The sequence below is a fragment of the Pelophylax lessonae genome, assembly GCF_965119305.1.
Source record: "Pelophylax lessonae genome assembly, chromosome: 3".
Lineage (NCBI taxonomy): Eukaryota > Metazoa > Chordata > Amphibia > Anura > Ranidae > Pelophylax > Pelophylax lessonae.
This window is the reverse complement of record NC_138770.1, coordinates 148,666,093-148,683,587: the sequence shown is the minus strand read 5'-3', so window position 1 is coordinate 148,683,587 and position 17,495 is coordinate 148,666,093. Positions and strand designations below refer to the sequence as shown.

The window sequence follows — 17,495 nt, the reverse complement described above, 5'->3', positions numbered from 1 at the left end:
TGCACACCTATGGTTTCTATAGATACTTTTTATATATAAACATGGGGCAGCTTTATTGTTACTCACATATGCTATGTTTCCTGCTTTGCAGTGCTACAAAGTGGTTGTTCTTTACTGTTTCTTACAAAGCAAATTTATTATTTGACCAATTCATTAAAAGCAGCACACTCCCTGTGTAGGTGATTCACCTTTGTTAAAGTTGACTTGAACTCTGGTCCTACTATTTAGCAGCCAAATTGATACAACTTGCACAGTGGCATTCTACTGAGACAGACGTTCCTTGGCTTGTCTTTGAGCAATTATCAATCTCTCCCTCCTTTCTACAATCCTTACTTTGGTCTAAATCTATTGTGTCCAAATCTATGCTTCAATCTAATAAAATAATTAATCACCTTTATCAGGTTTGGAACAAATACAAAGGTAATTACAAATTGATCTCTAATGTTTCCCCTTTTCCCCCAGACCCTGATTCTTTCACACCTTGGATTGCTAGGGGTCTTGTTAATTTGAGTTTCCTCTCTATCAATAATACGTTCTGCTCTTTTGACCAACTACGTTCCATTCATAAAATGCCTAGTACTGAACTGAGTAATTATGTCCTTATCAGAGAATTTTTCCAAAACCATAGCTCCTTAAATTTGGGCCCCCCTTTACGCCCTTTGAGGTCATATGTTACTCCTCCCCTCAAGGTAGAGGCCTAATCTCGACGATGTATAACTATCTCAATGAGTCCTCTCTCCCTGACAAACACAAATATATGTGTAGATGGGAACAGGAATTGGAGTGTTCTATATCTGTGCTGGATTGGCATAAGATGATGTATAATCTTCGTGGATGTACTTGCTCCACCTCTAGCAGAGAAACTCCTCTTAAGCTTTATATTAGATGGTATATGAACCCTACTTTAATCCACTCATTCTACCCCTCCATATCTCCTGATTGTTTAGGGGTTGTTCAGAGGAAGGCACGTTATTGCATTTATTTTGGAGCTGTAGGCATTTGAGAGGGCTGTGGGACCTCAACTGAGCAACAATTTTGCAGATAGCAGATAGAGATGTTCATATCAACCCTAAGATGTGCCTTCTTTTTGCACCTATTCCTGATATCCCCATATACCTTAGCTAGATTGATTCACACATTCTTTTGTTCCATCCAGTGGATGATTGCATTTAACTGGAGATCCCCCACAATTTTGTGGTCCCAGGTTATCTCCAGAATGGAGATGCTTAGACTTTCAGAATACATTCATCACTCTTTGAATAATACATTGCACATTTTTAATGTGAAATGGGATAGCTGGGATAAATGTGCTTCTAATTCATAACCATTTTCCTCGTTTGGATAAGATACCTAACACCTTATATTTCCCTACTTTACCGGAATCCGAAAGTATAGCATGAGATGCCATCTCTATGTGAATGTCCTGTTGTGAATTATCACGTGACCTGTAACTCTCATTCAACGTTATTCATGTAATGCTGCTTTTATCTGTACTGTTTGGTTTTGACTTTCCAATAAAATTTTTTGTAAACAAAAAGTTGACTTGAACTCAAAATGTGAGGATTTGCCAAGGTGTGGGAAACATCTAAAAATGTTAATTGTGCCTAAGCAATAATTTGAAAAATGTACCATCTGTCTAGAATTCCTGTAGAAAAGCAGCAATGGGCTTCCTGGTATTTTAGAGTGCTTAGGCACTCCTGTGCATATAGCCTCATATCTGTATATCTAATGCACAGCTATCCCTGACTGTTAGTATCAGGAGATTTGGAGTGAGATTTGGTGATGTCACTTCTGTGCTGCTCACTATTCTCCTTGCTGGAGCCTCTGGCATGAGGAAGCAAAGCCCTAACTGTGCAAAGATAGCTGCCTCCACCCAGAGACATATTGTGGAACAAGGCACAATAAGTTGTAATAGGGAAAAGTTCAGCTGCAGGGATGCCATAGGAAATACTGGTCTTCTTCTCTTTGCTTGTTGCTGTTGGAGATGCACTTCTCATTTCCTGTCTGGAGAAACTGTTTTCATTAAAACTGGAGATGAAGGAAATCTCTCAAATGGTACCCCAGCTAGCTGTAGGAACATCAGAAGGATTCTAACTCTTCATAAACAAAATGTAGCCGGACATACACTTTAAGCAAGAATGCTCGAGCCACTAAGTGCATTAGTGCTCTGTGGCTGCCTAATTGTCTAATCCGCAAGCTGAAGGTGTGTTCTTGAACAAGCTGTTCTGGGGCTGTATTGGGGTGTCCCAATCCCTAAACCTATCTATGCAGTCTGGCAGGAATGCCTGAATCAGATTTTTAATTCCTTTGGAGGATTATCAGTTCAAATGAACATATTATTGATGCTAAAAACTGCAGGTGCCTGATCTGCACCAGCACGACTGAAACATGTACTGTATTCCTTTTTCTCTTCTTCCTGTGGCAATGGTGGGTGGCCCCTAATAATGCACAAAATGGCACTCTGGGTTGACAGAAAATGGGATGATTGTACATCATTTGACCTAGAGAAGGAGCAGCATTTAAGAACACAGAACAATGCAGAGGGCAGTGCTGTGGAGAGGGTGCTGCTTTGTGACCTTTTTTTTTTAAAGGGATCAGAGAAGATATTTTTGTGAAAAAAATGGAGGAGTTGGACTATAATTTTGTACAATGGATATAGAACATTATGAAAAGCCTGTTTCCTTTTTGTATCAAGTCAAACAAGAAAGACAAGGTGCAATTACTTGGTATGTGCATTTCATTTTATGGCTGCTGTGGAGATAATGTTTAACCTGCATTCGGTTTCCTGGATACCCCTGTGAATCGCAGGTCCAGAGTATGGGCGATGCTATGCAAGGTTACTAAATACATTCTGACATCATCTATAGAGGACTGATCTGTCTTGCTAGGAATATCACCTTTGAAAAATACCTTTTTGAAATGTTCAAGGACATGCAGTCAATGCAATTTATTGTCCATCAAAGCCTTTGCCGTGTAAAGGAAAAAGCATTTACTCCTAGGAAAATGCATACAAGTGCAGCAGAGGGGACTGCACTGTGCTCACAGTTGATGATAGCTTCTGCTCTCAAATGTTTTCTTCATGCTCAAAAAGAGATTTACAACAGTGATGGCATTTTTAGGGAGGATCAAGACAAAAATATGGCACATGTACAGTATACAGCCAAAAGTGTGTGGGCTCTCTTCCAAATTCTTGCTTTCAGGTACACCAAGCTACAGTATGTCCATAAAAACATGGTTTGAAGAGTTTGTGTGGAAGGCCCCTAAAGGTCGAACAGGACCCTCATTAATCACATGGAAAGCTTTTCCACAGGAGTGGAGGCTGTCCTTCAAATGGGGAATCTCCATAATAATACTCATGGCTTTGGAATGAGATGTCCATCAAGCTCATATACTGCAGGTGTGATGGTCAGGTGTCCACAAACCTCTGACCATATGGTGTACATAAAGTCCACCACCACAGGGCGTCTTTATAAAAAAAAAAACAGAAGCTTGTAGGCAGGTGGTTAGCTTTTTTGCCACTAGGTGACTCTGTCCCAGAATAGTGTCTGCTTACAGTAAGTAGGGTCATCGGGTGCTAGGCCCCTTTTAGGTAGAGGCCCCTTTTAGGTTAGGCCCTCCCACAGTGATTTAATGGGTCAATGCCCTGCTATAAGCCAGTTTCAAAGAAGCCCTAGGAGAACCGGAGGCATGGGAGCTAAAAATCTCACACCTATGTGGATGTAACAAGCACGTGTAAGCCTTGGATAGGACACCAGGCCGGGAGGAATAGACCTGCACTGAGGAAGAGCCCTTCTGTCTTCTTTCTGTCCCATATGGACGAGAGGGCTAAGGCAGATTGCAAAAGGCCTTTCAGGCCAGTCCAAGAGTTCCCTGTGTTAGGCTGCTTCCCTGGAGGGTCTCAGGAGAGGTGTACCTAAGGAGGTCCCCGGGGTGGAAGAGAGACTGTTAGAGGGAGATGGCTGCCAAGGTGCTGCATATTAATATATTTATATTTTATATATTAATATATTTTATTTATTTCAGGTACTTGTATAGCGCTGTAAATTTACATATATTGTACATTCACATCAGTCGCTGCCCTCAAGAAGCTTACAATCTATGCTCCCTAACTCACATTCATACATATACTAGGGAAAATTTAGACAGGAGTCAAGTAACCTACTAGCATGTCTTTGAAGTGTGGGAGGAAACTGTAGTACCAGGACGAAACCCACGCAGGTACAGAACATGCAAACTAGAGGCAGGTAGTGGCATGGCTGGGAATCGAACCAATGACCCTAGTGCTGCCAGTCGTATGCTTTCACATGTGACTACTGCAGATCGTTCACTAAATGTGATTGACTGTGTAATGTCAAGTGATTCCAGAATGTGCATTAGAGCAACTACATCACAGTATGTGTGGACATTCCTTCCTTTAGGGATGTAAAGGTCAATGGCCGGGAATGTTGTATGGAGGCCTCTGGCATTGGGTGGGATGCAAGATGGCAGAGGGTTCTAACAGTACAGGAGTGGGGGTTAGGACTTGTGCTCTTGGCCAACCATGAAGCCCCTCTTACAAGTTGATAATTTTTTGTTTGCTAAAAATATTGATTTTGAGACTTTTGCCAATTCACCCAAAAGGTACATCAAAACAAAGCAGGCATTTGTTTTAAAATGAATGCATCCTGAATTTACAATAATCAGGAAAAATGTAATTTGTAGATAGATTTCATTATTTAAGACAAAGCATAGGAAATGTTTAGGAATGCCAACAAACATATTTTCAATGCTGAGCAGCAGCAGATGAAATTCCATAAACAAAAGGAAACAATTAGTTTTACATAAAATAACAATAAGACACAAAGAGAATGCTCAGTTTTCACCGTTATCTTAAATAAAGTGGAACTCCTGCCAAACGGATACTACTGGATATAGTGAAAGGATAAGGAAAGGTTAGGTCCCCTGAGTTCTTACCTCTCTCAGTGAAATGAGAGAAAAACTAAAAGGTAAAGAAATACCACCTTATACAGATCTCACCAGGACTGGTGCTCTAAATGGACATATAGCAGCATTTATAACATTTTCTCAGGCAATAAATTGGACAAAAAGTTAATTCAAATAAAGGGAATTCCAGAGAAAGAAAAAACCTGTGCTTTGGAAAAGAAGAGATATTGCAGGAATCAGTCTGCAGTCTGAGTTTTTGAAGTGTCTTCTGAGGTCTTCTTTAAAATGCTGATATGGTATGACAAGCAGCAGGTATGATTTATAATGCACAAAGCCCTGTCCCTAGCAGGGATGCCAACCGTCTGTAAATTCATAGACAGTTTGTACAATCCATGATTTTTACATCTGTCCATGAATATCTATCCGTAGCAGACATTCACGGACAGAGGTAAAATCCACGTATTTTACAAACTGTCTATGAATTTATTAATGGATTCCAACCCTGGTCCCTAGTAAACAATCATATTCCTGGTGTTCAATTTCCAAAATGCATTACAGAATGAAGGTAAAGAATATGAAGACAATTACAGGCAGGAGCCATCTTTCTTTCCCAGAATTTTAAAACATTTCCTCTACATTGGACATACATACGGTACTTCCAAACAGGAGAGTACTTTAGCTTCACAAGCATAATATTAACACAAAAAAGGCTTACCATCTCTTACTTCAAAAGCCAAGCTTGTTATTTTCTGTGTAATAATCATCATTGGCCTGTATTTAAAGAAAAGAAAACAGTTTAGTTGAACATATTTGTCTTTTACAAGGACAGCTGTTTCAGTTTATTGAATATTATCAGCAACAATGCTTTACTAAAGCAGTATTAAACCAAAAAAAAAAAACATTTATTACGTTGCAACTTACCATTGCTTACATGTAATGGATGCAATTATTTTCTTCTTTTGGCTTTCTTTTTTCTATTTTTATCTGGTGATCAAGCCAGTAAGTCTGTTTTTCAAGAGAACATGCTCTCCAGCAGAATGTATCAGTTACAGAAATTAGAAAAACCACTTAACCTTTTATTTATTAATGCAAAACCACTTATAAAGTATTAGCTAGAGTTTGGCTTCAATCTGTTAGTTTATTTATATCTGCTACTACAGGGTAGGCAACCTGTGAGGAGGAGATCTATCTTAACAACAGGGGAGAAGTCAAGGATCACTGGGCAAAGGATCCTGTTGTTCGCGAGATAACCTAGCAAGGAGTTTTGATGTGCTTTCAGAAAGTGAACCAAACCCACGGGATAGAATAGAAGTCTTTGGTTAAAGGACAGCTAACCCACATGAAGTATCACATCACTGTAAAAGCAGCCTAAACGTTGTTTGCCCTGTTATAGGTGCTAATTTGCTCATATAGGTGCTGTTGTGCCTATATAGATGCCATTGTGCCCATATAATGGCTATTTTTCCCATATAGATGATATTGTGCTCATACAGCTGCACAATAACAGCTACTATATATGAGCACAATAGTATACAGATGCTATTGTGCCCATATACAGTGGATGCACAATAGAAGCTATATGGGCACAATAACAAATATTTATTGTGCCAATATAGATGCTGCTGTGTCCACACAGTTGCTGTTGTGCCCATGTAGATGCACAATAGCTATATGGGCACAATAACAGCTATATGGGCATGAAAAAAACAAATATGCTATTGTGCCCATAAATATGCTGTTGTGATCATATAGCTGCTATTGTGCCCATATAGATGCTATTGTGCATCTATGTGCCCATATAGATGCACAACAGCATCTATATGGGCACAATAGCAGCTTTATGCTATTGTGCCCATATAGCTGGTATTGTGCCCATATAGCTGATATTGTGCATCTATAGGGGCACAATAGCATCTACAGTATATGGGAACAATAGCAGTTATATGGGCACCATAGCATCTTTATGCTCATATGGCTGGTATTGTGCATCTATATGGGCACAATATCAGTTATATGGGCACAATAGTATCTTTATGCTATTGTGCTCATATAGATGCTGTTGTGCCTGTATATCTGACATTGTGCATCTATTTGGGCACAATAGCATTTATATGGGCACAAATCATATGTTTGCCATTGTGCTCATATAGCTGCTATTGTGCACATATAGATGGACACAATAGCACAAAAATGCTATTGTGCCCAATGCCCATACAACTGATATTGTGTCCAGTATCCTTAAGTTCAGTGACACTGACCTTGCATGCAGTGCTTCTTCATACTGTAAACCCCCCGGTTTCCAGGAATAAGAGGCGGAGTGCTGTTGTTATCACTCTGCCTGCCATTCCTGCCCAGAACTTTAGAAGAGGCATCTGAATATGCAGCTGGCCGATCCCTTTGTGGAACTGTTGCTGCCATGGCTCTGCTCCTTCCGCAGCTGGCGTTAAATGCCTGGAAGTAGTGTTTATGCTTCCCCTGCATCTTCATCCATGGCATGTGAGAGCAGGTTGGCAAGTCCAGGTGATTTACCAGTCATCTGGTCACGATGGACTGGTAGATCACGGTCCACGGGTTGCCGACCTGGATGCTAGTACATAAAACAATTCTGCTGTCCAAAGGTGTCCCCTGTGCTCCTTCATCCAGAGTGGAGGCATTCTAATACAGGAGGCGTGTTACTGGTCAGATCACCAGGTGAAAACAGAGGGAATAAAGCCATAGAAAAAAGAGAAAAAAGAAAAAGAAAAAAAGAAAGCCATCACAGCTAATCATTGATAAGCTACAATGTATAAATATTTTGTTTTGGCTTTATTACTGTTTACAATTGCATTTAGGCCTCATGCACAAAGATATTTATTAGATAGAAACTCCTTAAGCATAAAGTCCCCATCCCTCTCCTTCACCCATAAATGCCGCATACAGCTGCCAATATAATTGAATGGATATATGAAGCCGATTCTGCATTGGCTTTTCCTAGCACATAAGCGTGCGGCGTACTTCCCCAGTTGTGAATGTGGTGTGTTTGGGGAAATACAGCATAAGCGCATGCACATGTAAACATTGACGTAGAAGCAGTGTGGCGTTTACATCAGTATGGCTACGTTCAGTGTATAGTCCGTGTGCATGAGGCCAGTGAATCTTCCAGGACTAAATAAATAATGATACTGTGAAAGCTAGCATCAAAAGGTAGCGCTTTAAAGTCTCAGCCACACACTTTGTACTTCTTTTTAAGGGTCCATTCACATGGGCATTCCACCCAGGGAACTCCACATTGCTCGGGGGGGGGGGGGGATCAATCCGTTGATCCCCGCTGAGCGGGCCGATAACAGGTCCGTTTCTGCTTATTGTGCAGAGACAGACCTGTCAGAACCCTGCTCTCCTCTATGGGGGGATCGGATGAAAACGGCTGCCTGTTCATTTTCATCTGATCCCATCTCTCCTGATACACCAGACGGATAGAAAATAGGGTCACCATCCGTCTGGATTTCACGGACAGGATCGCATTGGATAGCGGTGACTGTCAGTGCACATGTCACCCCTGACATCTGCTGTCCCATAGAGGTGAATGGAGCATCCGATCAGGTCCGCCTGAATAACTGACAGGCAGACCTGAATAGCTTAATTTTACCCCCAATCCTCCTCATAATAATGCTGGTAATACAATGCTTGAATTTCATCGGATTCCTGCTGAATCTATTGAAATTTCAATAAATGGCAGCATCCAGCTTGAAAAACTTCAATGTGAAAATTGCAGAAGCCAATTGGAAAATTGTCAGGCGAACAGCGACTGCTGCCAATCGGATGCAATCACTGTTTGGGTATTCTGACAGCTACAGTGAGAGATGTCAGAATACAGAAGCTTGCAGGGCTTAACAGTGTGGATGGAGGAATCTATTGATTCCCCTCGTTCAGCCCATGGCGCCATCAAAGTCTAGTAATAAAGGCAATTTGTCCCTTTAAGATATGCAAATTGTTTGGGAAAATTTAATTTATTAGAGAACTGACCAGTCAAACCAAAGCAAGCCTAAAAAGTGTATTCTATGAAAGACATAATGATTTTTCTTACTTTTTTATTACTTTTACCATCCCAACAACCCAAAATTTTCAAAATATATAGCAATTGTCACAGGGACAGAAAGTGAGGTGAAATCGTCTGAACAGGGGCACAGACCGCAAAAATGTTACAGGGGTGTTAACCCTTTCTTGTGCTACTCCAAAAAATATTTTTTTTGGTTGGAGTTACACTTAAAAAATGTACCTGTTCCAATGTACATACAAATTAAACTTAAATTGATTGTAAAGTCTCATTTTTTTTTTTTTTTAAATAACAAAAATGTTTTACTTACCTGCCCTATGCAGTTGGTTTTGCACAGAGCATCCCAGATACACCACTTCCCTCTTCAGCTCTCCTGGCTCCTACCTCTTGTTGAGTGCCCCCACAGCAGCCAGCTTGCTATGGGGACACCCTCGCCGAACCACAACTCCCTGTGTCCATTCAAATACGGAGCCCTGGCCCGGCACTGCCCTTTCTCCTCATTGGCTCACTAAATTTGATTGACAGCAGTGGGAGCCAATGAGGAAGGAGAGTCTCGGGCAGCCGAGTGTCTCCTGCAACATCGCTGGATAGAGATGGGCTCAGATAAGTATTAGGGGGGCTGAGGGGGACTGCTGCACACACAAGGTTTTTATTTTAATGCATAGAAAGCTTTAAGATAAAAACCCTTCTGACTTTACAACCCCAAACCTACAGAACCTATCTTGCTTGTAACCCGGGGGCTGCCTGTATACCATAGTTTGTGGGCTCTCTAACTTTCCTACAGACTAAACAATATACACTGATTTTTTGGTTATTTTCACCAAAAAAATGTAGCAGAATATATTTTGGCTTACATTTTTAAAGAACGATTATTTGCAAAATTTTATAACAGAAACAAATTTTTTTATTTTTCAAAACTTTTGGTCATTTTTCATTTATTTAGCAAAAAAAAAAAAAAAACCCAGTGGTGATTAAATACCACCAAAAGAAAAGCTCTATTTGTGTGAAAAAAAAGATAAAAATGTCATATGGGTACAGTGTTGCATGACAGCGCTTTTGTCATTTAAAGTGTGACAATGCTGAAGCCGAAAATTGGCCTGGGCAGGAAGGGGGCAAATGTGGCTGGTAAAAATGATTTAAATCGCATTTTTGGTTTGTGGTATTCAGATACAGTTTAGTCCCTTCCTCAGAGTCTTATATTGAGGAACCCTTGAAATTACATTCCATTCACAAGGAACCCCTGATAATAAATACTATATCTACAGCTCACGGTACGTAAGATGGATAGTGGAAAAGAATGGTCCTTACATTTGTGGCCAGTGGGAATCTATCTCTTACAGATAACTACCAAGATTATTGGTGTCAGTGGTTACTACTCTGAGAGGCAGAAATTGCTCATTGCTCAAGGAATCCCTAGTAACCTCTAGAGCAGCGTTTCTCAACCGGGGTTTCACGGAACCCTAGGGTTCTGCAAGAGGTTCCCAAGGGTTACGTGGTGATCTACCTGTCAATCGCAAGCCGCTGACCAGTAGCATGGGAACAAGCTGCTCCTATGTATTTATATGCCCTGCTCTCATGTGCCCTGCTCCCATGTAATCACTTACTCTGCTCTCATGTAATCATGTGCCCTGCTGCCATGTAATCATGTGCCCTGCTCCCATGTAATCATGTGCCCTGCTGCCATGTAACCATGTGTCCTGCTCCCATGTAATCATGTGCCCTGCTCCCATGTAATCATGTGCCCTGCTCCCATGTAATCATGTGCCCTGCTCCCATGTAATCATGTGGACTGCTGCCATGTAATCATGTGCCCTGCTGCCATGTAATCATGTGCCCTGCTGCCATGTAATCATGTGCCCTGCTGCCATGTAATCATGTGCCCTGCTGCCATGTAATCATGTGCCCTGCTGCCATGTAATCATGTGCCCTGCTCCCATGTAATCATGTGCCCTGCTCCCATGTAATCATGTGCCCTGCTCCCATGTAATCATGTGCCCTGCTGCCATGTAATCACGTGCCCTGCTGCCATGTAATCACGTGCCCTGCTCCCATGTAATCACGTGGACTGCTCCCATGTAATCACGTGGACTGCTCCCATGTAATCATGTGCCCTGTGCTCCCATGTAATCATGTGCCCTGTGCTCCCATGTAATCATGTGCCCTGTGCTCCCATGTAATCATGTGCCCTGTGCTCCCATGTAATCATGTGCCCTGTGCTCCCATGTAATCATGTGCCCTGCTTCCATGTAATCATGTGCCCTGCTCCCATGTAATCATGTGCCCTGCTCTCATGCAATCACGTGCCCTGCTCTCATGCAATCACATGCCCTGCTCTCATGTGCTCTGCTCCCAAGTAACCATGTGCCCTACTCCCAAGGAATCATGTACTTTGCTCTTATGTAATCATGTACCCTGCTGCCACGTAAATATTTCTGCTGCTGCCATGTACTGTGCCCTTCTGCCTCGTGTGCTGTGCCCTGCTTGCCTCCTGTACTTTGCCCTGCTGCTGCCGCCCTGTACACTGCTATCAAGTTGGACCCAGAATTGAGCATACGTGCAGAAAAAAACAAGTAAAAGTTTCACATTAAATAGGTACATTTTAATATTGATTCGATTATTTAATGTCATTTAAAAAAAATAATTGTTATTTCTACAGCTCACAGATCACACTGATGTTCCATGACCTGTAGATATGAACATTATTTCAGGGGTTCCCAGAGATTTCAGAGTTTTTGCCAGGGGTTCCTCGAAGGTAAAAAGGTTTAGAAACCCTAAATAGTAAAGTCTGCTTTACACTGTCAGTTAACACTTAGCAAGTACCCCTTCTTTCGAGTCATGTGATATTGGTTAGGAAGCCTTTACTGACTTTGGCTGTATGCCTGTGTTCTCTGGGGCTAGATGAGAAAGACTGCAGTATGTCCTCTTTTATCTTTCCCCCATGCACTGCTCAGCATGGTAAGGGGTGACTAGCAGTGACATTGTACAACATGATGGAAGATTTCCATAGAGGGAAAGATAATACTTCTCTGCTGTGGAAAGGAGATACTCAGCAGAAAAGGCAGTAGAATTGAAAGCTTTAGCTTTTGGTCCTAATTTAAATAATTACTTAAAGTTAAGTCTGCCCAGCACTGGTTTAGGATGGCAGAAAGAATTTTATGATGGGTACCTGGCACTCAGACGTGCAAAAATGTATTTAAAAGGTTAAAGGGATACTAACATCTCTGGGGGTTTTTTTTGTTAAAAAATAACACATATGTTATACTTACCTGCTCTGTGCTGTGGTTTTGTACAGAGCAGTCCCAATCCTACTTTTCTTTGGTCCCACACTGGCACTCCTAGCCCCTCCCTTCTGCCGATTGCACCCGAGTCAAGATGCTGCTCTATGTGTCCATTCAGATACCGAGCCGTGGCTCAGCCCCGCCCCGCCCTGCCCCGCCCTGTCTCTTTTAATTGGCTCACTTACTTTGATGGCAGCAGTGGGAGCCAATGGTGCCCTCTGCTGTCTCAGCCAATGAGAAGGGAGAGTCTTGGACAGCCCAGGCTCTAGTGCAACATTGCTGGATTGAGATGGGGCTCAGGTAAGTATTAGGGGGGCTGAGGGGGGCTGCTGCACACATAAGGTTTTTTATCTTAATGCATGGAATGAATGAATGAAGAAAAAAAAACAAAAAAACGTTTGCCTTTAGAACCACTTTAAAGTAGAATTGTATGCACATCTCAAAAATTCAGCCTTAGTTAATTAAAGCAGAACTACACTGCATCTGAGCACCACAAACCAAAAGCACTATTTAATTCACTTTTAATATTCAAAGCAAACTCACCCATCCATGTCTCCATGCTTTATTTTGTTGAGAAATCACTTTGAAAAACACCCCTCTAGTATTTCTGGCTGTGCCAATCTTGAATAAGGATGTATGATTTACCGTACGCAGCATTTACTTCCTGGAATCCATCTGCACTTAGCTTAGGCATGCAGGCAGGATCATGTGCTTAGCTGAGAAAACCCCTCCTCCCCTCCTAGAGATTCCTGGGATGTATGACATAATTTGCCTAAGCCTGGCAACCAGGAAGTAAGTGAAAAATAAAAGTTTAAAACATCTAAATATGATACACTGTACTTTCCTATCTATTTACTAATGCTAGCAGAATAAGGATTAAGAATAGACTAGGTTGATTTAAAGATATATATTGGTCTATAATTCTACTTACCCAGGTGAATGTGCAATTGTACCCATTTATTCTGCTAGGCAAACGGTTCCTCCTCCACTGCGCTATATAGAATGACAATGCTGTACCATGGCTATCCAATTCAGGGCTAGCATTGTCACCCTTTGTACGTGTTGTAGCCAGTTGGGACTACAGGAATGCACAGGAAGGTCTTGTTTGCACCATGTCAAGTTGAGAGGTTGAGCTGCGTTTTGTGCTGCATACCACCGCTAATGTATGGTGTGAACAATTGTTTTCTATGTGCTCTGTCCACACTATACATGTGCACAGGTGTACACAGCTCAATGGACATGGTGTGAACAAACATTACACCAAAGGGAGTGTGTCAATAAGAGCAGTCAAGCTGATTAACAAGCCCCTAGCTGGTGAATCTGTAGCTGGCCACAACTCGCTGTGCCTCCAAAGTCATCCGCAGGAGTTAACAGCATGCAGAAAGTGATCCATGGAGTTTAGGCAGTGGCTGGCACATCACAAGCCCTGCATAAACCTTCTCACCACAATCAGTTCAATGTTCAGAGCCTTAGTCTCGATTCACACTTATGCGATGCGGGTACCCTGCGAATCTACTGCACGTTCCCGCATCGCATTCCCAGCGCAGGCAGTTCACACTACTATATGCGAATCGCTGGGGGTGTCAATTGAAAGTTAATGACACCCCCAGATCAGATCACACATCGCAGTGCGAACTGACATTCGGACATGAATCGGATCGCATAAGTGTGAACCACCATGTGATCCGATTCTGGTGCGGACCCAAAAAATGGTCCTGTGCGTGTTTGTGCTGAACCAGATGCGACTTCAGCCATACTATCTGTATGGCTGAATTTGCATCGCAGAGACATTGCATGTGATTTTCAGAGCAGTGTGCTCCGCATCACATGGGATGTCTGCCATCGTACTAATTAGAACCGAGCCTTACATAGCTAACATCATATTCTGACAGAGGGGAAAAAAATGTCCTTATCTTTATTGATCAGCATGTCCTCATCAGTCTGCTTGCATGGTTCCCTGATCCTGGGCACACAATGCAAGCAATACTAGGTTTTGAAAATCCAGTGAGCATATCAAGTGTATGGCCAGCTACAGACAAAGACTTACAGTAGAGCAGGGGTGAGGAACCTTTTTTCTGCCAAGGGCCATTTGGGTATTTATAAAATCATTCGGGGGCCGTACAAAATTATCAACTTAAAAATGTGCCTGTTATATTTGGTCAAACATTTAATCAACTCACCCCTAATGTGATGGCTGCAACTGCTTCTCTTTGGTGAGGTGTGTGATGTTAGCTGGTATTGATGATGTTGCTACTCGCAACTGGTTTTCCAGGTTTGAGTCGGTTAGTCTGGAGCGCAGTCGACTCTTTGTGGTGGTAAGTTTTGAAAAGAACTGCTGGCGGGTACTGCTGGTGGGTATAGCTGGCTGGTACTGCTCGTGGGTACAGCTGGCTGGTACTGCTGTGAGTGCTGCTGGTTCTGGCTGGTACTGCTGTGTGTGTGCTGCTGGCGGGAAATGCTGGCTAGCAGCGGGGCTGCGCTGGAGGAAGAGGCGATGTTTCCTGTATTGGTCACAGGCGGAGTGCATTTGATAGCACTCCGCCTGTGACTCACTCAGACTGTCAGAACAGAGCCGAAACCATACAGGAAGAATCGGCTCCATTCTGACAGATCAGCTGAGAGACACAGACTCAGCTGCACGGGGGGCCGGACCAAATTACTTTGAGGGCCGCATACGGCCCCCCGACCATAGGTTCCCCACCCCTGCAGTAGAGTGTCTCAATATGGCTATGACATCTGATAGGCACCAAAGTTGTCCCAGTGCTCTTTGTATTCACAATAGCCTAATCAGACAATGCCCCTCCCATTCTCTGCAATATTGGCTGAGTGATGATGTGTGATAAGGGGCGTGGCTGTCACTCAGCTCTGCTAACACTGAAAAACTGCAATGTGAGACTAAGCTAAAAAAATATTTTAAAGCATTATCAAGCAAAAAAAAGTCAAAAACCATACAGGCTGGGGACACAAGACTATAAAGAGATAAAAAGGTATCAGTTGAGCTTTAAGAAGTATAAACATTTTTTTCATTCGTTTAGTCTCATGTTCAGCACTGTGATCTTGCTTCATACATTTCCTTTGCATAAAAATGCTGTGCATGTATTGAAATTGTTCTTATAATTTCAAGATCTAAATGTCTGCTATATTGAAGCCAAGAGTGGTGAAATATGGTCAGTTAATCTGCTTTACTTACCCAGAAAAATCTGCAGAATACTGCCCGTAATCAAAAATATAAACTCTTGCTATTTGGCACAAGGTGAGGTATCCCAAAGCAAACACAAAGCAGTATCTGAAAACAAAGAAAACATTTAATTAATGATCAAGTGCTAGAACCATAAACACGCAATATTGAATTCATAAAAATGACAAAAGTCATTAAATAAAAAATACATTCAAATATGAAAACCTCTACATGTGCACAGTCTCTGATGCCAAAGGTCATAAAGTCTATCTCAGAGATAAAAATTGCCCAGAGTGGGGCTTTAAAGTGTATGTCTAGGCATTGCTCAAATTTACCGCCAAACTTCCCTATCCCCCTTTAGATCAGGTGCCAGAATTATTTTTTGCTTTTACTTGGTTTCTACAATGAGAAATAACCTTTACTAATAACAATGACATCATCACTAAACCTATATATCTCCTACAGGGGCAAATGCTTGGAGCTTAGTTCCTACCAATGTAGGCTCACCCCCAGAACTACATCTCTCAAGAGCCTTTCCATTCACACAGTGTGTGCACAGGCTCATGGGAGTAGAAGGAGCAGCGTTTTGCTGGGAAATAAATCAATGCATGCCTGTGGAGAGATAATAATATAAATGTGCAGTGCTAGTGTCACCTAAGATAAACATTTTATCTACTTGTTGTCTGTAGGAAGTCCATGGATGTCCTCGGGTTGCAGTAGTTATAAAGGGATGGTGCCAGTACCTACATGCATCATTCCGGTATTTCATTTTTCAGCCAACGATTCTCTTTGTAGCAGAAGTGATTAGAGTGGGTAAATAGCCACTCGTTCACTTCTGCGGGTGGCGGAAGGGAGTCCCACACCCTTCGCCGGCTCTCCCGTCTGACTGCTGAGCCCGGAAGTATTGGCTGCATGGAACAGAAAGAGAGGAACTGACGTTGTTCCTCTCTCTCTGTGACCCCAGAAAAAGGAGACGACGACCATGTAGTCACTTCTGGTTCTGCAAACAGCCGATCAGATCGATCCGTGTATAATCAGCTGCAATGGAGACCAGGAGAGATTTGGGGTCTAACAGACCCCAGATCTCTCCGTAAAGAGGACCTTTCCAGGCCCATGCTGTCACAAGGGATGTTGTACATCCCTTGAGATAGCAACAAAGTTAATCCAAAAAATAAAAGTATAAAAAAATAAAGTTTTGTATAAAACATAATAAAAAGTACCCCCATTCCCCCGTGCTTACATGCAGAATGCGAACGCATGAGTTACTCTCGCAAGCATATGTAGTCCGTGATTGCACCACACATGTGAGGTATCACCGAGAACTTTAGAGCGAGATCAAGAATTCTAGAAACAGATTTCCAGCGTAACTGTAAACTGGTTACCTGTAAAGGCATTTGCAGTGACGCCTATGGAGAATTTAAAGCACCATCATTTTCCACCATTCCACAGGCTGCCGCAATTTTAAAGCGAGACATGTTAGCGATCTATTTACGCAACATAATACCATCTTTCACATTATACAAAACAATTGGGGTAACTATTGTGGATTTTTTTAAAAAATTTATTAAAGTGTATTTTTTCCCACAAAACTGCGTTTGAAAATACCATGTGACATAAAAATTTGTAATGATCGCCATTTTATTCTCTAGGGTCTCTGCCAAAGAATATATATCATGTTTGGGGTTCCAAGTAATTTTCTAGCAAAAAAAAAAAGAAGTTAGAATATTACACGTAGGAGCGAAGTGTAACAATTGGCTCGGGTACAAAGTGGTTTAAATTGGTAAACTTCTATTCTTTCTTAAAGTCAATGTGTACCTGAAAATACCCCTAGTGCTAAATATGAAAAACCAAAAAATAAAATACAACATAAAACTCAAAGTTCCAATCCATCCACTAAGTCTTTAGAGTGCACCACGTTTCATCACAGGACACGTGACTTCATCAGTGGGATGTCTAATGCCCAGTGACCAAACACATAGGGGTGGGGCTTAGATGAAGTCACAACACTCAGTTTAGGATGGCAGGGTTTCTTTATCCTGCTGGCGGCGATGTTGCACAGCATCGCTACACTTAAAAATGGATT

At 41.9% G+C, this 17,495-nt stretch overlaps 1 protein-coding gene across 2 annotated transcripts in view; it reads right to left on the bottom strand.

Annotated features, from left to right (window-relative positions):
• The window catches only part of MBOAT2 (membrane bound glycerophospholipid O-acyltransferase 2), a 416,068-nt gene that overhangs the window by 152,472 nt on the left and 246,101 nt on the right, over positions 1-17,495 (bottom strand). For both annotated transcript variants that reach the window (XM_082248995.1, XM_082248994.1), the window contains exons 4-5: positions 15,425-15,520; positions 5,639-5,694 (exon numbers count right to left, since the gene is read on the bottom strand). In XM_082248995.1, coding sequence (XP_082105121.1) covers positions 5,639-5,694; positions 15,425-15,520 — 152 coding nt within the window. The remainder of the gene's footprint in view (positions 1-5,638; positions 5,695-15,424; positions 15,521-17,495) is intronic.